Source organism: Nomascus leucogenys, chromosome 4 (genome assembly GCF_006542625.1).
Source record: "Nomascus leucogenys isolate Asia chromosome 4, Asia_NLE_v1, whole genome shotgun sequence".
Taxonomy (NCBI): Eukaryota; Metazoa; Chordata; class Mammalia; order Primates; family Hylobatidae; genus Nomascus; species Nomascus leucogenys.
In genome coordinates, this window is record NC_044384.1 from 5,295,001 (window position 1) to 5,318,051 (window position 23,051).

The 23,051-nt window shown below is 36.3% G+C and overlaps 1 protein-coding gene across 1 annotated transcript in view; it reads right to left on the reverse strand.

Annotated features, from left to right (window-relative positions):
* ZNF407 (zinc finger protein 407) overlaps nucleotides 1–23,051 on the reverse strand; it is a 473,707-nt gene that overhangs the window by 276,878 nt on the left and 173,778 nt on the right. The window contains exon 4 of the mRNA XM_030810262.1: nucleotides 13,026–13,100. Coding sequence (XP_030666122.1) covers nucleotides 13,026–13,100 — 75 coding nt within the window. The remainder of the gene's footprint in view (nucleotides 1–13,025; nucleotides 13,101–23,051) is intronic.

Sequence of the window (23,051 nt, forward strand, 5' to 3'; positions counted from 1 at the left end):
GCAGGTCAGCCCAATTTCGCAGGCTTCTGCCACTGTTCTCACCCAGAGGGAAAACAGCCTTGAAGCAGAGCTCAGTGACAAACCAAACACCAGAGGCTTCGGAGACAAAGTTCTCTGACTCAATGTCACACCTGGCAGCTGGCAACTTTCTATCAAAATGTCTCCATTTCCTAAGACAGCGCTAATCAACATTGCTTTCTCAGATGGCGGGAGCTTGATGAAGTCCTGGTTAACAGGTGAGGGGCAAGTCAGCTGCCTGAAAGCCTGGCGGTAGCTCTCCCTCCTGAGAGACACCCCATTGGAGAAGGCTTGCTCTCCTCTACAAAGAGCACGCGCTGACTCACGACCTTCTCCTCTAAGAAGGTCCTTCCTCTCAGGAAAATACTTCCCGACAACACGGTCAGTTGATGTTCCCTCTTCTGCCAACTGCAAGTTATAGAAAAAAAAAAACACTTCCTAAAATAAAATGTCCAAATCCAACTCCTCTCATCATAGTAATGAGTGGAATAGCTGCTCAAGTTATTTCACCACTGTTATTTCAGATAAAATCTTACAATACACACTAATAATTTTCTAACAAATTACAGTTTTGCTGAAAGTCACACTTTACACTCACAACATCCAACAAGAGAATAATCTTTCAACATTCGACAAACTTTTCTCCTTTACTGAATGGGGTAGTTTTTGTACTAAAGGACTAAATAAAAATTTCAGAATCACTTTTTCTTTGTTTACACATCAAGCATATGGTGTGGATCTTATGAATTTGGGAAATCATGATCACGCCTCAAGACACAAAACTACCTTATTTATTCATTTAGTAATAAACACTTGTGAATTTAACACCAAACCTGAAAACTAGAAATATTACACTCCAGACATTGATTTATGCCAAACTTGTATTTCTAGCTAACAATGATTATATCCAAAATATTTTTTATTATTTATCTTCACCAACTCCAGCAGTTGGATTCTTTTGACAAAACTGTTTTGTTTTTAATCACTTCTTCAGATATTCTAGAAACATACAATGAGTAAAGAAAGATAAATAAAACAATACTGAGATCCACATTCTGGGTTCTCTCACTAGTTAAGAGCTCTGTCACAGTGGTCTCTGAACACACCCAGTTCAAAATACTCTACAGAAATTTAAGTTGCATGTCTTAGGAATCGACAATGTTATGGATGTTAAATCTACAAAAGTCAATAGCAAATAAATAAGAGAGGAGAGCTGCGTATATAAAAGATATTTTCTTTAATCTGATGAAGTGCCTCATAGATTCTGACAGACGTGGATAAACTGCTCCACAATTGACGTGTCTTTGTCACCCTCTTCCAGCTTCAACTAGAGCAGCCTGGCTTTTATTGATTTCACACAGTTATGTTCCATTTAAGTTTTAAAACTGTTTTTTGTTTCAACTAAAGGAAAAAGAGTTAATGCTAAGAAAACCAACAATAAAGAAATTAGTTTGAAAATAAAGAAGAATATTTTCATATTCTATCTTTTGAACACACTGAAACTTTGAAATATGTTCATATATTGTCATTATTATAAGTATTAATTTTTAAAATAAGCATTGGGGTCATGCCATTAAAATTTCTCCTAATGTTCAATATTTTATTATCATATCAACAATATAATTTTTTAAAAGGCAAAGGCATAAATTTTAGAAGACTTGTTATCCAGAAATAAGTTTGCCACTATCTAGTTGCCAAAAATATATAGCATAACCATATTGCATAATCATAAATAAGAGAAAAAGGCATTCTAAACACTATAATGCACAGTGACAATGAAAGGATAAATTATTGTTTTAATTAACTTTAAAGAAAATCTGGGTCTAATTTAAATAAAAACTTTCATCAACATGTTCTGCTGAATCTGCTGTTTCCCATAATCCTTTGCTCTGTGTGATTAGCATGAAAAAACGAAGCAAAGATTATTTAGACCTTCACAACTAAAAAGGTTTAGAATTTTTTTAAAAAAAAATTAGTACCTTTAAAACGATAAAATTCCATACATAAACAGTATGATTGTTTTTGTATTTTAGAACTATAAATTCACATCAGCGTCACCAAAATCTGCCAACCAAGGAGGGGAAATGTTGTCCTCAGCGTCACAGGCGACATTCATTCAAAGTACAATGAACTTGTGGGTGACTCGGTAAGTGGCAGTGCCATATAAAGTTCCATAAAACTATGCGAGGTGCAATACTACTGGGACTGTGTATCATAAATTAGACCAGCTGAGTAAAAGTCCATCATGAAAAAGAAAACTCTCAAAGAAGATTTTAGTATCCTAAATCTAGTAGTACTTACTGAGTGTGAATCCCCTTCTTTAAAGCGCAGACAGGAAAGAGAAGCTGAGACCAGCCCTCAAGAAATTAACCATCTAGTCTGGAGACAGGACAAACACCTTTTTAAAAGGAAGGCAAAATAGAACGGTGCTAAATCAGCATTCTAAGTGGTAAGATGTGACTATTTGGAATGGAATCTAGGGAATGCATCATGGAATAAGTGAGAAAAAATCTGACCCTTGAAAATAAAGTACACACTGACCCTGGCCTAGAACACAGGGAGCCATGGCTTTCTGTAGGGCAGTGAGTGAAAATACTGACGGTGTTGATAAATTCATGTCAGCTTCACCAAAAGCTGATACATTTCACCAAGGTGAGATTGCTTCTCATCTCACCTTGACCAGCCTTCTTCCACGATAGGCTTACTGCCCAATGCTATGTCTAAGAAATCATTATTCACAAAACAACAAAAAACTGGGTTAAATTAAATCTCAGTGGAAAGGGTTATTTCCCTGAAAAGCAGATCTTTATATTGACATCATATACTAGAAGCATTTCTATATAAAATTAGTTTGACTCATATGAAATTAATAATATTTGACTGTTTTTAGCATAGTAAATGTCAAGTTCATATGATTCAACCTGAGGAGGTAGCAATATCTTAAAAGTATCAAACAGTGCCTTAATGCTCTTGAAACGACTAACGGAAATGACAGTCAGACATCTTGTAGAACCTGAGGATGACCACAAGATCAAGATGTCTCAAATGGGATTATCAATCATCTGCTTGTTTTCTCCTATGAGTACTTAGTGTAAGAAAACACCACCGTGTTAGCAGAGGTTCTCTTTGTTCTAAGCTCACAACATATCAATCATGCAAGTGGCCCTAAGACCAAGAATTGGGGGAAACCCTGTTGTAGAAATAACCTATGTGAACACTTCCTTTGTCCTATCATAGCACCGTAGCATAATGAAATAAAAATATCTTGTTTCTCATAAAAATGATCAAATTGCCTTGATGTAACTTGATAAAAATTACTTCAGATAGATTCTCTTTCCTGAAAATTCTCATGAAAAATTTTAATTCAGACTTTTATAAGCAACTACCAAGACATAATAAAGAACTGCTCACAAAAAGTCAGTACTGTAGAATGAAACTGTATCAAAGTTAGTAATTAGGCATAATTGAAGACTACAGTGAACATATAGGCCTTTGTTCTCTTTAATTCTGGCAATGACTGGGAGTTACAGATAAGAGCTTAAGGCATATTTTAGTCAGAGTCCAGCTGTATAAGCCCCAGTGTTCTAAAAGTAATTTAAGTGAAATAAAAGAAAGAATGGCCAAAAATATTCTGGATGCCAGCTGAAGAAAAACACCTACATTCTTAAAAACTTAAAAACAGCAGATATTCTTATACCCCAAATCTGAGTCAACTATCAGACTAAATGGTAGTAGAAAAGAAAAATCCTTTAAAAATTAATTTGTCACAGCAAACAACAATGTATTATTACACACAAGGGCGACTGGAAGGTTCATACTACAAAAGGTATAGTTCAATATCTCTACAGAATTTGGTTTTATCTTATTTCTATATAAGAGGCAAGAGAATGAAATAATTGTCTTTTTAGTAAAGATTATAAGAGTACTAACCATATATCTCTGGTCTAATAACTCACTGAACTGGTGCTGAATAACATAGTTATAATGCATGTAGTATTATTACAGTCTTTTGGTTTCTTTTTGGGGAGATGGAAGGAATAAGATACAGGTATTTCTAATCTAAACATATATTAACATGTATATTACCTTTTATTCACTAATGTTCCATAGGAATGTGATGAAAAAGAAGACCAATTAGAGATACAGTGAACAAGAAAAGGACTCACAGAAGACAGCGGCCAGGGCATCAGACTGGGACTGGAAATAAAGACATGATTTGGAGTGGCAACCAGGAGAGGTGGGACATTATATGAGTGTATTGGAGAAAAGGTAGAACAAAAGTATAGAGGGGGGAAAAAAAATCAGATACAAAGATAAGGGAAAGATTTTAACAAAATAAAACAGGATTAAAAAGGTTATTTGCAGGCTGGTCTGCAATGTGAACTTGAACAGAAAGAAACTAAATTAGTGACTGGGGAAGAGAAGAGACCAGGTAGTAAACCAGGAAAAAGGAGGTGGAGTTCCAGGACGAATGCCACAGAAACACTGCGAATCCACCAGTCCAGGCTCTTTCCCTGGGCTCTGCACGGCACGTTGTCAGAGTTACAGTTCCACGGAGTTCTCAACTTTGCTGGCTTTCTCTTACAGACAGAGGAAAAGACGACTGGCACAGCAGCCACGGCCTGTTCAGCTGGATTCCAACCCAGTTCCCAGGTTCATCCTTATATGCCCATATTCTCCTCTCCACTACAGCCCCTTCCGCCAATGAAATATGCTCACTGGTGACCATTTCCTAAAACAACGCACACAACCCTGGGATCTTAGTTCTCTACCTTAGACCATTCTCCCCAGCCCTGTGCGCAAGGCCACTGAGCTCAAGGCACACTGGAACAAAACACACCAAGCTCTCCCACACCTCCCAGGGAACCTGGAATGTGCTCTCTGCTGGAACTGCTCTAACCACCTATCAAATACAATACGGCCCTTCTAGAGGGGCTTTCCTAACCACTCATCCTAAAGTAGCACCTCTCCCAGATACTCCCTGGAATAGCATCCTCAATCTTATACCTATGAAAATTATCGTTTATGTATGTCTTGCCTCTCTATCCTCACCTGTGACATCAATCCCAAGATTCAAGTCCATGAGAACAGAGGCTGCGTCATCTTCAAACACTATAGATCACCTAAGTCTTAGAACATAGTAGTAAATGTTTATTGAGAGAATAAATAGGTGAACAAATAAGATGCCCTATTATCACTCATCTGCACAAAAACCCTTAAGCAGGAATAATAGTTCTATTTGTCACATATTATAAATAACTATATAATAATCAGTATTTCCTAAAGAATAAAAATCATATAATATTCAAGTTTTTTAATAAAATATTTTATTTTACTTTACTTATATTTTATATTTATTTTATAAATAAACTAATACCCAGGATACATAGAAACTTCCCAGATTAAAATTAAGGAATGAATCTTAGAAGCAATAAGAAACAAAATCTATTTTCTGTGACATATACGACTAACACTTAAACACTCACTACCTCTAGCATGATAATTTCTACTGAAGTAGTAAACTGTGGTGGTTTTTTTTTTTTTTTTTCAAGATAACCAAGACGTACTAAAAGAAACAGTATTTTTTATACAGCTAGAGAGCAAGGACTCTGGTATAAAAGGAAAGGAATCCTTTCCTTTCCTCGGGAGTACTTATTAACTGGGTCTGCTCAGCAAACTTTAGAAGCAAGCATGTTTTTAAATAAATAATTCTGAGAAGTAAAAAGCACCACTGGAGCACTACACAGAAGTGCACAGCAGTTTCCTACAACAGAGGAAGCATAATTAAAATATACCTAATCACAGGGATGCACAATGCTCAATACAATGGCCCCAAAACCAAATGGCTAAAGATATATGCACTTCTAGAAAAATATTGGTTTTACTCAAAAACAATTTCTATTGCAAAACTGCTCTTGAAGTACATGAGCTTTGATTTATGGGAGGTTTTTAAAATATATTGCTGAGATAAAATGGGACTTCCCCATAAGGAAAAAATAAATAAAACTGGAAATAACAGTAGTAAATAAAATGCATGCCTTTAAGGCCATCCTGCTCACTAGAGATGGATCACAATGTTGGCCATGAGCTTCCCAGCAGTAAATATGAAGAGGAAAACTCAATCACATACATGATTTGCTAGTAACAAAGGCTAACAAAGTGTTAGAGAAAAGTACAACTTTCTCTGGAATAAAGACCAGAGAGAAATAATTCCTCTGAGTCTTTTTTTTTTTTTTTTGAGACGGAGTCTCGCTCTGTCGCCCAGGCTGGAGTGCAGTGGCGCGATCTCGGCTCACTGCAAGCTCCACCTCCCAGGTTCACGCCATTCTCCTGCCTCAGCCTCTCCGAGTAGCTGGGACTACAGGCGCCCGCCACCGCGCCCGGCTAATTTTTTGTATTTTTAGTAGAGACGGGGTTTCACCGTGGTCTCGATCTTCTGACCTCGTGATCCGCCCGCCTCAGCCTCCCAAAGTGCTGGGATTACAAGCGTGAGCCACCGTGCCTGGCTCCTCTGAGTCTTAAAAGAAAGATGTATTTCCATGAACAGCATCCTAAATACTACCTTTACAATAAATATATAACTTTTATAAGGTTACTTCTTAAAACAGTCTTAAATTTAAGTCATCGTCACAACTGTGTGCTAAATGAGCAGAGTCAATTTATGGAAGGAAGAAAACGAAACAAGTCAGTGAAGAAAAGCAGTTCTCTAGCAATGGAAATAACTGAAAGCTAAAACTGAAAGTACATTAAGAAATGAATAGAAGAAATAAGTAATCGTGACATTAAAGTACATTATCTGACAAATACATGGAATCCAGATATTTTATGTTGCATTTGACGATGTAACTGATGCAGGAGTACCGGTGACATTGCTTCCTAAGAGCTGAGGAACCCAACAAAGAGAGAAGCTTGAAGAGAGGGCTCTCCACCCCGCAGAGGAGCCATAAGTATCTGCCTGCAATCCTGAGATTCTGCAGCACAGATGCTGACTTTTGTTAACTTTCACCTGCAAAACTTATGAAGCTGAAGTTAGAAAATATTGTTAGTAATAACACATTGCTGACGAAGCAACCACAGATCATCTACATTACCCACAGAATTACCCATAGACTTTAGAAATACTTCCAAATCCCAGCAAGATAACTTTGGTGGAATATGAGGGCGTATCTCCTATCTCCACATGTGCCTTAGTAAATTGTTGGTTTATTAGCAAATACGGTGTAAGAGAAATTTTCTAAAAATAAACACTTTGGCTTTAGATGAATTGATATGACTTTTATCTATCTTTCCATGTAGAACAAATTTATCTAGCAGGACTATCACACTATTAATCTTACTTTTACAGCTGGCCATGGTGGCTCACACCTGTAATCCCTGCACTTTGGGTGGCTGAGGCAGGTGGATCACCTGAGGTGAGGAGTTCGAGACCAGCCTGGCCAACATGATGAAACCCCGTCTCTACTAAAAACAAAAAAAGTGAGCCGGGTGTGGTGGTGGGTGCATGTAATCCCAGCTACTCAGTAACCTGAGGCAGAAGAATCGCTTGAACCTGGGAGGCGGAGGTCACAGTGAGCCGAGATCACACCACTGCACTCCAGCCTGGGCAACAAGAGAGAAACTCCATCTCCAAAAAAAACAGAAAAAAAAAAAAACCCTACTTTTTTACATTAAAACCAGGTCATATGATCATAGATACTATTTATATTTAACTGTTTACAGGTTAAGAGATGGAAAAAATGAAAAAACAAAGAGTTCCCAGCTCATGAAAAAGCAGTACGTCATCGAAATATAACCCCCTTCCCCACGCAACAAAATACGCAACCCAGAATGCAAAGAACTGACATGTTTTCCTCCACTTTAGCCCAACAGAATTATTTCTTGTGTAAATATTTTTTAAGGTAGAGAGAAGCCCATAAGCACTTTATTTTTCCTAAATTGGCCCTCATGGGAAAAAAAAAAAGAAAAAATATTGCTAACTATGGACAGAAAAGAAGAAACAATGGAAAGACGAATAAGCAGTGGGTAAAGGGGAGAGCCTGAAGCCTGGACACACAGGTGACTGAAAAGTTTCACAAAAAATATTCCAGAAAGAGCCCATGAAGAACATACCAGACAGAAGAAACTATCACAACACATCCATTAGAATAAATCACCCATTTCAATGATAAAATGGAAAACAGTATTTACCTTATAGAAATTCACTATGGAGGAATAGAGGAAAACTGTTTTCCCTTTAATAAAATAAAATACATGCAACAAGAACAACTTAGAAGTTATTTCTTTAAAGTGGAAAACAGTGACAACTGTGACGTAGAAGGTAAGCCATATATGATGAATAGAATATCTTCTAATAGGAAAAAATTTAATCTGTTCCCCAATAAGTTCCTCAGGGTTTCTATAAACGCATGGCTTTTCCCATATAACAGCATCTAAGCTTCTAAACAACCCTGTGAAGCATCAGTCACAACTGCACACATTAAGTGTGAGCCATGTGACATGTGTGTGCCATATGTGCCACGTGAGTGCCATGTGAGTGACATGTGTGGCGTGTATCATGTGCATGATGTGACGTGCGTACCATGTGACGTGTGTGCCATGTGCATGCCATGAGTGCCATGAGTGTGCCATGAGTGCCATGTGCCATGTGATTGACATGTGACATGTGTGTGCCATGTGACATGTGTGTGCCATGTGTGTGCCATGTGGGTGACATGTGCATGCCAGGTGCATGAGCTTTTCCACGTATGCTGCAGCTTCAGATATTTTCAAGTTTCATAAAAAAAAAGGTGACGCTCCTGTTTAAACTCGAAAAATAGAAAGCAATGATGCTTTTATGCCACTTCAACTTATAAATATGCAAGTTTTTGAGAAAATAGAGAAAAAGGAGAGAAGGGAGTCTCCAGAAGACCCACACAATGCCATGTCCTATTATACTGGCTTCAAATGAATCAGAACAAGCATCAGGGCTCCGGGACATCTCCCCGCGATTCCATTAGGTGGGGTAAAGATTTGACTCATCGATAAGATCAATGGTGCTGCTAAAAGAAAGACAGCTAACCCCATATCCCAAATGTCTCATAAAAGGGGAGAGGCCAGCGCAAATTTCAGAGCTCAGTAATCTGGAGGACCCCAGAGGAAATCTTAGCCTGAGCAAAAATACTAACAAGCCCTGAGCCAAATCCAGTAGCCTGAACACACCCAACAGCTATGCTAACAACAATGCACTAAGGGTAAGAAACTTCACAGACTCCGACAAAAATGGCTGCACTGGAAGAAATATGTAAGGTTTTGATATGAGTATTCACCAGTAAAAACACAAGTACTTTTCCTGGGTTATGAAATTATTTAACGCTTATACTTTATGATACACGCATCTAATTTAAAATTCTTCTTCAGTAGTTTTCTGAGTTTATCAGCCTTCTTCAGATGCTGCCAGTGCAGACATGTCCTGACAGCATCCCTGACACCACAAAAGCAATGGATCAGATGCAAAACTCTACACGAATCATTTCCCTGTCCTCCTATTTACACAGTCATTCAAAGCCCAGCTGATTTCCAGCACTGAACGACGAATACCATCCACTTCCATTGTAATTGCACCTGGCTTTCACAGAAGACATACTTAGTATGGCTGTTCCAATTGTGATAATTGTAGATAAGCTCGTTTTCTAGATTACTATTAGTGAATTCAAAGAGTCATAAAGATGCTTTGGCTTACTTATACCACAAAGAGAACTACTCATTTAAAATAGCGAATACTTTCAAATGAACTTGCAAGTTAACTGGAGTTTATTATTTTAGAATGTGAATTGAACGTGGTTATATGTAATTGTTTGAATTTAAGTCTGTAGGATTTCAGAAATACTGTAGGATACTACACTAAAATAATTTAATGCAGATGTAGAAACAAAAAATTACAATCATACACAAGCCATCACCTCAGGTGTTCACAGAGTCTCAAAGAAAATATTTGAAATAATTTAGTTTTCTGTTTCTAATGACAGTCATGCTGACAAAATTTATTGGATCATCAAACTTTATAGTACAAATATATGGATTTATTTTTAATGAATTATAATTTTTGCATATATCAGTCAAAGCACAAGGCCTAAATACTTGCAAACAAAATGCATTATTAATTTAATTGTCACAGCCTATTTAGCTAACTTCTATTACTATTTGCTATAATATGCAATGCATTAGAGTGGAGAATCAAATTCAAAACATTTTTTAAAACTGATTATATTGTCCTGGAGAAATTAAAATACAGCAAGCTTGCAAAAGTATAATAAAGGCTTTAACGTTTTAAATAGGTAAGAAAAATATTTAACTTAATTTAGAGAACAGTTATGCCCAGACTGATGGTTCAGCATGCTGACGAAGGGTTTGCTTCCTAAAACCACTAGAAGGAAGGCAGGAAGGTGAAATGGAAACAAGGAGACTGGCATTTCTGCTTCTAGATTATAGCACTGAAATCTTGGTTTGCTCTAGCTACAGGTGTCTACTGGAAAATTATACTGCTGCTGGGGTCCTGGCATTCTGGTGTAGTATTTCTCTGTAACAGGACAGAGTGCCATATAAGCAGACATCGAAAACAAGAAGTCCTCTCAAAGAATTTTTTTAAAAGGAAAAACAATTCAATCAAAGACATTTGGTTTAGAAGAATGTTGCTGCTTGGAGTACTTAAAAGGTACTGATCCAGACGGTGGGTGTGCTTTCTCAATTGCAATTTTCTTGATGTTAGGACAAAAACTGTGTCAATATCTGAGAAGAGCTTACCATGTGTCAGAGGAGAGTAATTCAATCTTTCTCCTGCCTCAGTTTTAATCTCTCTTTATGTATTCAGGACAGAAATAAATATTAAAGAAAAGAAAAGAAAAAGTATCCTGGAATGTAACGAAAAGGGTGAATGAAAAAAAACAGTAAATTTTTGATTCTCAAATTCGTAATATATAGGGTATGTCTAGTATTTTAAAGTGTTTAATACATGGACACATACACATACATGCACATATATGGGGAGATCAATTTTTCCCTTTGAAACAATATGAACAATTCTTCAATTTTTAAAAAAATTTCAAAGTAAAAACCAAAATGATACAGTTAAATTAAAAATATATACTATTTAAAAATACAGTTGGGAAATATTTTCTTTTTACTACTTACACAATCTCGACTGTTTTCATTCAAATTTATTTTGAAATCAGAGTCAGAAAAGTAACAGTTCCATCATTTATTATTTATGAGATATTGAATAAATTATTATTGTATTTTCTAGGCTCAGTCCTTAGATCTATAAAACTGGAATAATAATGTACTGCTAATAAGGTCAAAGAAGGACTGAGATAATGCATGTGAAAGCAATGAAAACATAGCAATTACAAATACGTTCTGCTTCTACATACTTAACACTTACGAAACGTAACTTTGACATGTCGCAAATTATTCTTTTAAAAATATAGTATGCTTTTAAATTTCAAGAATAATGCATCCCTGACACATTCAATGCATGTATTTTTGCTGCAATTATTAAATACAACGTTACAAAGAAAGATACGGGAAATCAGCCGGGCACGGTGGCTCAAGCCTGTAATCCCAGCACTTTGGGATCACGAGGTCAGGAGATTGAGACCATCCTGGCCAACACGGTGAAACCCTGTCTCTACTAAAAATACAAAAAAATTAGCTGGATGTGGTGGCAGGCGCCTATAGTCCCAGCTACTTGGGAGGCTGAGGCAGGAGAATGGTGTGAACCCGAGAGGTGGAGCTTGCAGTGAGCCAACATATGCCACGGCACTCCAGCCTGGGTGACAGAGTAAGACTCCATCTCAAATGAAGGGGAGAACGGGGAGAAAGGGGAGAACAGGAAGAAAGAAAAGAGAAGAGAAGAGAAGAGAGAAGAGGAGGGGAGGGGAGGGGAGGGGAGGGGAGGGGAGGGGAGGGGAGGGGAGGGGAGGGGAGGGGAGGGGAGGGGAGGAAATCAAACATATGTGTGCAAAGGAGACATCCCAAGATCCCAAAATTTTGACTCAGTAGCAGTCTATGCCCATACTACAATACTAAAGAAAACAATATGCCCGACAGAAAAGTCAACTTAAATTCCCATAAACAGAGAAAATACTGCTAAGAGCATTTTATATTTTCAAAAAGACTATTAAACATTTACAAATATGACTGAAGACCTCAGGCTTCAGAGTAACACAAAAAATTGCATCACTAGTGACTTCTGAAAACAATATTAAAAAAACGAAAGTTTCTGAGAGTATCTGCAGAATTTTGGACCCTACCTTGGAGAATCTGAGGGGAGATGAAAATCTACCCTGACTTTAAGGAAAGTACCAGTGCTCACACCAGTTTTGAGTGAGCTGCACATTTTAAAGATTTAAAATATCAGAAGTAGCCATGTTCACCTGGTAGCTGACACTGCTATATTTCAGTTCACCTAATATAATTAAGTCTATGCGATGAAGCTAATTATGATACAGAAGCAAGAAAAAAGAAAACCTGGCAGTTGATGACATAATAATTGTAGTGTTATTTTTCATGACATGGCAACTGTAGTATTATTTGGGGGATGACACAGATGTATTTCTTCTTAATATCAGCAATCTTTAAGTCTAGAGTAAGAATTCAAAACTGTTATTTTAAAACCTCAAAATAAGAATATATAATAAAACAAAGTTGAGTTTTACATATTTGTTTTATCACACTCGAATGCACTTTCAGAAGGTAATTCCCTCCAATTTAATTCTTCAGGTATTTCAAGGTTGTTTCACAAATTCAAAGTCCTCCAAATGCTTTCAGCTACTTCTAGACTCAAGTTTGAATTAAAATATGTTAAATTTTTATGAAATGATGGCATAAAATATATTTGACAAAAGAGTACCACAAATAGAAACATGATGAACTGACGTGAAAAAAATTCTAGAAGTCGTTACTAAATAAAGCCTAAAATAAAAATCAAATTGTATTTTTAAATGAAAAAAAAAAAAAAGAATGAAAATTACCTTTCTTTTGGGGTGCCAACTCCATGCTTGCCTAGTAGATGAGTATTTAAGTGCTTCTTCATTACAAAAGCAACCCTAAAAAATAAATAAAAGTAATTATAAAACTAAAACTTGACTCTCCGCTAGAAATCTGTACAAAGAGAACTTAATAATATATATACATATATGCAAACATAGCATAAAAAGCATATTACAGTGGCACTCTTGTTACACTAAAGCTTGCATACAGATTAAATATACTGTAGGACTTCAAAAGAAGTCTACATCTGAACTGACTGGTTCAGTTTTGACTTGGATACACTAACAGTGTGCAAAAGAGCACAATGATTGTAGTTCTTCAATCCCTGTCTTTACTTCCAGTTGGTAAGAAAGATGAAGCAATACCTCAGTATAACATGCACAGCCCCTGGGTCATTGCACACTTCAATCATGAAATGAGTTTGAGAAAATGTCATTTTATTAAATATTTAAAGGAGTGTAAAAGAGAAAAAGAATAGCTTTCATGGAGCTTCCTTAAAAACATGGTAATAACTTGAAGAGAGGTTTTTAAAAATAATACAAATGTGTATCTATAGCACAAAAAATTACATTGAAGTACCTAGATATCAATAACAAAAACAAACAAAAAGTATTACCTGACATACTATCTTACTTTATACACAAATCAGCTTACTTAATTCAATTTTGTTGACATAAATATGAAACGGACAGGAATCAGCAGTACATGAATGCCACTCTACCCCTGAACACAGTGCAGTATCAATTTAATTACGTCATGTGATTATTTAAAACAATTTAGATCAGAAACATTCAGAAGCATCAAAACTAAAACGGCTCTCTGGATAAGCAGAAAAAAAATTTACTGTTGTAACTTTCAGTGTAAAAGGGCTTGCAAACATTTTTGTTAATTATGTATTACAGCTGTCCTTCATAAAGTTAATTACTAATAGCTGAAAGGCAACAGAATCTATTTGCATATGTACATGAAAGACATGACATATGCAAAAATATGATTTTAATTAGCATTCTATGATATGAAGGGCTACAAATCAAACTGGCATGTTATAAGATTCTCAACATTAAACACTGAATTCATCTGGACATGTTTGCACAAATGAGCCACATAAGACTGTAAAGTACTGTATCCTTGCAGAAAAGACTTGTGACAAAAGCCAAAAGCAAAACAACTTCTAAAAAAATGCTTCTTTTCTTTTCATGTCTAATTTATTTTGTTTAATTTCATATAATGTTACAGAATCTCAGGTTTAAGGTCAAATGACCATGACTTCTTTATTCAAATAATGCACTTATATACACTGAAAACAACAATCATTCTACTTAAATATTAGGTAATAACAACTATGGACAATACACACTTTACAACTATAAATAACTGGTACCAACATCAATCACTAAAATGAAATTATCGCATATAAAAAACTGTGATAATATTAAATGCTGAGCAAAAAAAAAAAGTACAAAAATTCTGTATTTGTTTCTGCTTGGTTTTGACAAAATAACATTTTTCATTTCCTTAAAAAAGAACACAGTAATAATAAGTGAATTTAAGTCATAACTTCCCTACTGTCCTCCATTGTCTATAATTAAAAAAACATAAAGCTAATAGCAAAGAGCAAAGGTTAAAAACCCAAAGCTGCAAAGCACAGCTTATTTACATGACCAAGTATAATTTAAGAGATCAGAACTTAGAATCCACAGTGCAGTTTTTAATAGAAAACAAAATTATTAATTAAAATACTTAGGTTTTAAGAATTGAAGCAAAAATATTCCACGGCACAGGGAAACAAACTAGAGGAAATAGGGAGAAAAAGCTTTTGCCTAATATAATGTCCTAACGTGCTGAATGTCTCTAGTGCTGAATATTTAGTGAAATAATAATTTTTATTATCATGGAGAAAAATGGAAAAAGTTTTAATAGTATAACACAGTTCAATTGTGTTCAAATGTAAAATATTTATTCAACCAACACTGGACTTAAAAGAAGTACTAATTCTTTAAATTTGGCTTAAAGTACAAATAATGTAAAATCCTCAAAATTATCCTCAGTTAAAAAGAATATATAAGCTGGATGGGCGCGGTGGCTCACGCCTGTCATCCCAGCACTTTGGGAGGCTGAGGCGGGAGGATCACAAGGTCAGGAGATTGAGACAATCCTGGCTAACACAGTGAAACCCCGTCTCTATTAAAAATACAAAAATTAGCCGGGCGTGGTGGCGGGCGCCTGTAGTCTGAGCTGCTGGGGAGGCTGAGGCAGGAGAATGGCGTGAACCCGGGAGGCAGAGCTTGCAGTGAGCCGAGATTGCGCCACTGCACTCCAGCCTGGGGGACAGAGCGAGCCTCTGTCTCAAAAAAAAAAAAAAAAAAAAAAATATATATATATATATATATATATATATATATATATATGCCAAGCATGACTAGCATTAAATTACTGACCCATATGGACATAATATTGACAGCCATATGTGGTTACTGAAGATAGGCTACTCCACACTAACACTGTAACATTATTGTTTTAACATTTTTAACTTTTAAAAATATATATACATAATCTATATATCACCAGAAATAAAACAAAAATGATGGCAAATCTGAAAGCTAGCCAACTGGCATGCCTTGCTCCCAATAAATCCTCATTCTTTCATACCTTCACTCCCTGTCTCATCACGTTTACTGATCACTTCCTATGTGCTAGCTGTGAGGGGGTCCTGCACCTATGATGAAAACACAGACCGTTCAAGTCATGCCTTCCCGGAGCATTCTCGACAAACTGCTGCTTATCAACAGGATGCAGTGACACTAAGCTTGAGCCACTCCTCTGTGGACAGTGCTAGTCATTCACACATGCATTTAATTTACATATTTATTAAGGATCTACTATTATGCAAAGAACAGTTCTAGGCAGCTGTGATGCACAGGTGACTAAAACAAATAAAAGTCCCTGCCCTCAAAAAATGTACAACCTAGTGAGAGACACAGACAACAAGGAAAAAAAAAAACAGTAAAATATGTATCATATTAAGCGGTGTCAAATGGTAGGAGGATAGATTAGAGAACAAGGATCTTACAATGTCAGCAAGGGGTTGAAATTCCACATTTGGGTGGCTCAGGAATGAGACCTGTGAGTAGAGGATGAAGGCATGTGGCCTGCCAAGGAATAAGGACCAGCAACCCCTGCTCAGCAGGAGAGAGCACAACCACAGACCTTTGAAGGCAGAGTCTCAATTCATTCTCACAGATGTGATGTGGGAGCATAAACCTGGGGGCTGGTAAGTGAGGAGGAGGACAGTCCCATCCAGGGAGGTTACCCTAACGAAAACAGAGGGCGGGTGAGAATAGCAACACTGAAGGCCACGACAGCCTCAGCTTTTATTCTGAGTGAGAAGAAAAGCCATCTCAGGCATCTGAACAGAGGAGTGACTTGTCCAACTTACTTTTGCTTTTGTTTCTATTTTTTTTAAATAGTTCACTGTAATTTCAAAATCCAAGGTTCAAGGGATCCTCACACCTTAGCTTTCCCAGTAGCTGGGACTAAAGCCATGCGCCACCGGGCCTGGCTAATTAAAATTTTTTTGTAGAGACAGGGGTCTCACTATGTTGCCCAAGTTGGTCTCAAACTCCAGGGCTCAAGGAATCCTCCTGCCTAGAAGTCCCAAAGTCCTGGGATTACAGGTGTGAGCCACCACACCTAGCCTCAACTTCCATTTCAATAGCACTCCTGTCTGCTCTGAGTGAATGAGAGAGAGAGAGAGAGAGAGAGTGATCGATCAACAGTCTCTTGGAATAATCCAGGCAAAGATGATAGTGACCTGGACAAAGGCTAGCAGTGAAGGCGTGGTCAGATTTGGGATATATATTTGTAATCAGAGCTAACCAAATTTCTATATGGATTGGATATAGAGTCTGAAAGAGAAATCAAAGAAATGATCCATTTTTGGCTTAAGAGAAATCGAGCTGTTTTGAAGGAGATCAGTCTGGGACATGCTCATGAGGAAGCCTACTGAACATCCAAGAGCCTGTGGAACAGGAGGCCAACTCTACTGCTTGAGGCCAAGACCCATGCTACAACTGCTCTTGCTCAAGTCATCCATTTGCAAGCATGAATCATCTGAAGGAACACCTTTAAATAAAAAATAATAATGTTTTAAAAATATCGATTGACTTACAAGTATCCGTAAATGCCTGACACAGTATAACTTAAAATTTGTTCTGCTGTAAAAACAGCAATGCAGTAGTAATGCCTACATTCCAGTTTAAAAAAAAATCTTATTTTAACAATATTTCAAAATAAATTACTGTACACTATATACCATATAATAAAGACCTATTTCTTCAGACCTTTAGGTTTTATCACTATAAAATTATTTCAATTTGAGAGTCATGGGAGATGATCTAACTCATCTATTAAAGTACACACAGCTCAGCTGACCCTTGAACAACATGAGTCTGAACTGCACAAGTCCACTTCTACTATGATTTTCTTCCACCTCTGCCACCCTTGACACAGTAAGACCAACCTCTCTCCTACTCCTCAGCCCACTTAATGCGACGATCAAAAGGATGAAGTCCTTTATGATGAGCCACTGCCACTTAAAGAATACTAAATATACACATTTTCTTCCTTATGATTATCTTAATAACATTTTCTCTAACTTATTTTATTGTAAGAATACAGCATATAATACACATAGAGAATGTGTTAATCTGCGGTTCATGTTATTGGTAAGGCTTCTGATCGACAGTAGGCTATCAGTAGTTACGTTTTTGAGGAGTCAAAACTTATACTTGGATTTTTTACTGCATGGGGGTTTGGCTGTGTTTCTCTTGTGCCAAACAGGTTCCTATGGATGACTGTTCTTCAGGATGACAACAGAAATTTTACCAAAAAGTAGGGGTAGGGGGAATTTTCAAATAAGTTTGGATAACACTAGGTTTAAAAAGTTAAGTTCTATAGACTTCTCAGTCATGTGTGTGCTGATTAGCACAGTGAAATGGAAAGACATAGGAGATCTGCATAGTATTTTCTAACCTTACCGGATCATTAAATATTTCTGCCACAGAAAACATCTACTAGAACTGTGTCTTCAGGAAACAATTTAGAAAATGCTTACAGTACTCAGTCAGGGCTTCTACAACAGAATACCTGAGACTGGATACGTTATAAAGAACAGACATTTATTGCTTACAGCTCTGGAGGCTGGAAGGTCCAGGATCAAGGTGCCAGGAGATTCACTGTGTAATGAGGGCCTGTTCCCCTTAGGGTGTCTTCTATGTGTCCACACACGGCAGAAGGGGCAAACAGGTTCCCTTAAGCCTTTTTTATAAGGACACTAATCCCATTCATGAAGGCTCTGCCCTCCCAAAATCAACTCCCAAATGCCCCAACTAATACTATTGCACTGGGGATTAGGTATTGATATGGTTTGCATCTGCGTTCCTGCCCGAAGCTCATGCTGAATTGCAATCCGCAATGTTAGTGGTGGGGCCCGGTGGGTGGTGATTGGTCATGGAGGCAGATTTCTAATGAGCAGTTTAGCATCAGCCTCTCAGTACCATAGAGAGCTTGCAAGATCTGGTTGTTTCAAAGTGTGTAAAATGTCCGCCCTCTCTCTCTCTTGCTCCTGCTCCAGCCATGTGAGACATGTCACCCCACTTTCACTTTCTGCCATGACTGTAAGTTCCTAGAGGCCTCCCTGGAAGCCAAGCAGCTGCCAGGACAATGCTTCCTCTACAGCCTGCAGAACCGTGAACCAATTAAACCTCTTTTCTTTATAAATTACTCAGCGTCAGGTATTTCTTTATAGCAATGCGAGAACAGCCTAATACAGGTATCGACATGTTAATTTTGGAGGGACACAAGCATTCAGAGCATGGTGAAGTTGGTGTCGAGTACGAGGACTGGTTTCAAACTTCTGATTCACACAACTATAAGAAAATAGATTTGTGGGAACTGATAAATATGTGAGAAACTATCTGATAATGTCTATTCAGATTACTACATACTGCACTTGCAGTTGACATCATCAGAATTTGGTTACAAAGTACTGATTCAGTCCAAGAAACAGTCATGAATAATTTAAATAAACATTGTATGGCTAGCTATGTAACACAGTTGAACTATGATCTAAACATTGTATCCAGCTTACAGTTGTGTCATGATACTCTCACAAATACTGTTCTGACCTGAGCAGGAAAAGATGGGTGTGAAGGGTGGAGTGGAATAGATAATACTGACATGGGACAAAATAGGTAAAGAAAAACTAATAATAATCCAAGTAGAAACCTTCCAATGACAATCCTAGCAGGCAGAAAGGATAATTAGTTTACAAAGTTTTGATAAACAACTTCATATCTAATTTTATGTTTAAGGTTTATACTTTTATCTATCACACTTTTATTTTTTAATTGTGAACTGTTCTTTTTCTTAGCTTCTTTCTTGAAAAAAGTTAAGATTTGGAAAAGTTGAAAAGACAATACATGAAATACTTGTACCCTCTCCAAACCGGTTCACCACTAACGTTTTGGGATGCCTGCTTACTTGCTCTCTCTCACTAAGAATGTATTAGTACGTACTTTTTCTTTATTTTAAGTCATCTTAAAGTAAGTTACTGAGATGATACTTTTCCCCTAAAACTCCAGCACACAACTCCAAAGAAAGACATTTTTCTACCTGTTGTGATCAAGATCACACTCAAGAAAATACTGGCTCAGTAATATCTACTACACAGTCTAGAAGACACCCTCACTGTGTTTCGTTACGTCTCCTTCATCTCCTTTCATCTACAACTACCCTGGTTTTCTTTATTTGTATAGTGACAAAAATTCTGAGTAACCTAACTTATAATAATGTCCCACATATGGTATGTCTGATTGTTTCCTCATGATTTGATTCAGTTTAAACATTTTTGGCAAGAACATCACCTAGGAATGTTGGGTACTTCCAATTACATAGTATCAGGATAAAAGTAATGTCAGGTTCACATCCCATTAGTCGTGCTACACTTGACTATTTGTTTAAGGTAGTAATCTCGAAATTTCTTCAATATAAATACTTACTTGCCATTTGTAATTAAGTAATCTGTAGGTGATATTTTGATATTGTGTGAGTATCCTGTTCACTAACAACCTTCTCCCAATGGCATAAGCGACCATTAATGAATCTTGCCTAACTTCATTATTCTGAAGGCTACAAAATACCAATATGCTATCATTCCTTCTATTTTAGTTAGCTAGCATTCTTTGACAGAGAGACGTAACCATTTTCCCCAATCTTTTTGTGACATACTCTCTCACCCTTACTTTCTTTCTAAAGCACTTTATCTGGACTCTTGGATTTTATACCATATTTTATAATCTATTGCCGTAATTAAGTCTTGTAATTCTCAAGTTTTCCCAAAATTGGCCAGTGGAAACTCTTTAAAGTTGGCTACTAGGTTTATTTGACATCACTTGTCTTACTGTTGGGTTCTTCCTTATTTTCTAGTATAACCAGCCTTCCAGGCCCAGCAATCACTGTCCATGCTCCAGACCTGCAATCAGTCCTGGTTTCTTACAGTAGGTAGTGGTGTTTATAAAACAAGACCTGGGTGCTAACTCTGATCACTGCTACTGGAGTATCATGGAGTCTAAGCCCTTTCAATCCACAAAGCTAGGAAATAAATGAACACACAAACAAACACATACATTGTGGGCACGGAAGGAAGTATACACAGAGGATTTCAACTGTAATGGCCACGTTTGGTAAATGAGTACTCACTGCAACAATCAGTATATCTTTTCGTTATTCTAAAATGTGTTATAATAAATTTTCAGGTGGTACAAAATACATTACTGTAAATGAATCACATTTTAGCTTTTGCAGGACAGCATTGTATTCAAACAATTATTCTCATAAAACTTTAGCGTAAAGGTGTTACTTACCACTTCTTTAAGCTCTCTAGTAACTTGGCTTCTACTGATAGTTCCAAACCACTTCTGATCACTTCCTCTTTCATACTATTGTCAATTCTCGTTCCTCATCTTATCCTCTAAGGGTGATATATTTGTTCATATACATTCATATTTCAAAGGTATAATTCATTTCCTGGGCTTCAAGCATAACCTCCTTGTGGATGACACTAAAATATTTATTTCCACCCATGGCCTTTCCAGGACATTTTTTCTTGTCTGCATTGATAATACTGTAAAGCACGTCCAACATTCAGTCATGATTGTTCCACACTAATGATCTCCTGCAGAATTTCTGAATTCTATCATTTGTGCCACCTTCCCGATTTAGTAATCTTATACTCATGTTCATATATCATCAATTGTTTCTTCATAATTTTTTGCTACCAAGACTTTTCTTTTTCCATTTTAAATGAACTAGTTCAAACCATTATGTCTGAGTACCACAGCTACAAGGCACTCTCCCACACAATTCACTCCATATACCCCCATGACACACCTTCCTATAAATATGTTCACGTCATGCCTCAGCTCAAAAACCTGTTATAATTCCCTTCTGAACTGGATAAACACCAAATCTTAAGCAAACAAATAATAGTCTTCAATAGTCATTCAGAATCAGGTATTCTAATTGCTGAAATATGCACTCCAAAAATAATATGAAATAAAAGATAAAAAGCTACAATCCAACTGAAAAGTGAAAGCAACCTAAAAGTTCAATAGCAGTGGCACAATCATGGTATAATATTATGCATCAACTGAAAATATAGAAAGCTGCTCACGATAGCTTAAATTTTAAAAGGACAAAAAATACTACATACAACAAACCCTATGTATGTTTATCCTTGTATTCTGACATATACATGAACAAATATATATATATGAAAAGAAGCAAACATCAACCAAATTCACTCTGACATGGGATTTAGATTTAGATGATTTATAGGGTAGTTTTTCTATAAGTAAAATCTGTAATTTAAAAAAGCAACAAATAATATATTGCTTATAGTTACAGAGGTATAGTTTATACAACAGTTTTATATGTCTCCTCAATGGCTACCCAAGAGTGTATGAGTATGCAGTTTGGGCATAATCAGATCACCCTGAGAGAGGAGGAAACTGGGGCTCAGAGAAGATAAGTGACTTTGACTTTTTCAAGAAAATGGGGCAAAGAAGCTGAAAATGCAAAAGTAGAATTCATGCCTAGTGACCTTTATACAGAAGTCTCTCCACCACTCCATACTTCCTGCCTAATGAAAGATTATAGCCTCATAGAAAATAAGAAGAATGAAACTACTACTGAAATAAAACTGTTCAAAAATAAAACCACTACATTATTTTCCTAAATGAATATGAATTATCCAAGCTAATGAATGACAAATCTAGTAATGATATAAGCATAGAGATTTTTTTTTAAGATTTGCTGGGATTAAGTATACACACTATTTTTAAAAGAAAATACTGATCATATGATGAAGCGAAAAACTAAAAATTAATGACCTATAAAACAAGTCAGACAAAAATAAATACCACATAATCAGTTATCAAGAATAATTATGCTTAAAAATAAAGATGATCATTTCTTAAAGAACAGCCAATTGAGATAGATTGCACCAGTTTTATTATAAACAAAATCAAAATAAATATATTTTATTTTTAAAGTGTCAGAAACCTGGGGCATACTATAATTTGTTGTTAACATGTAAAATATGTTAGATAATATAAAATAAAACTGAAATTAATTATGAAAGACTTCATTTTTATGACATATAAGATGAAATACATTATCTAACATCCTAAATATGTTTGTAAGCAGGTTCATATTATATTGTTTAATCAAGACTTCAGGAAAGAATTTTTCTCACCTACTTCTCTTACCTATTAATGAGCATGTTAAATAAACAATACAGAAAAACCTGCAGTTCAAAGGTATTCAAATCTGTCAGAAATTTACCTTACAAACAAAGGGGGAAAACTATGATTATATGAAATTTGTTTACTCCAAAATTCATAAGTTAACAGGTGTTAAATAACATTTAATGATTATATTTCTCAAAC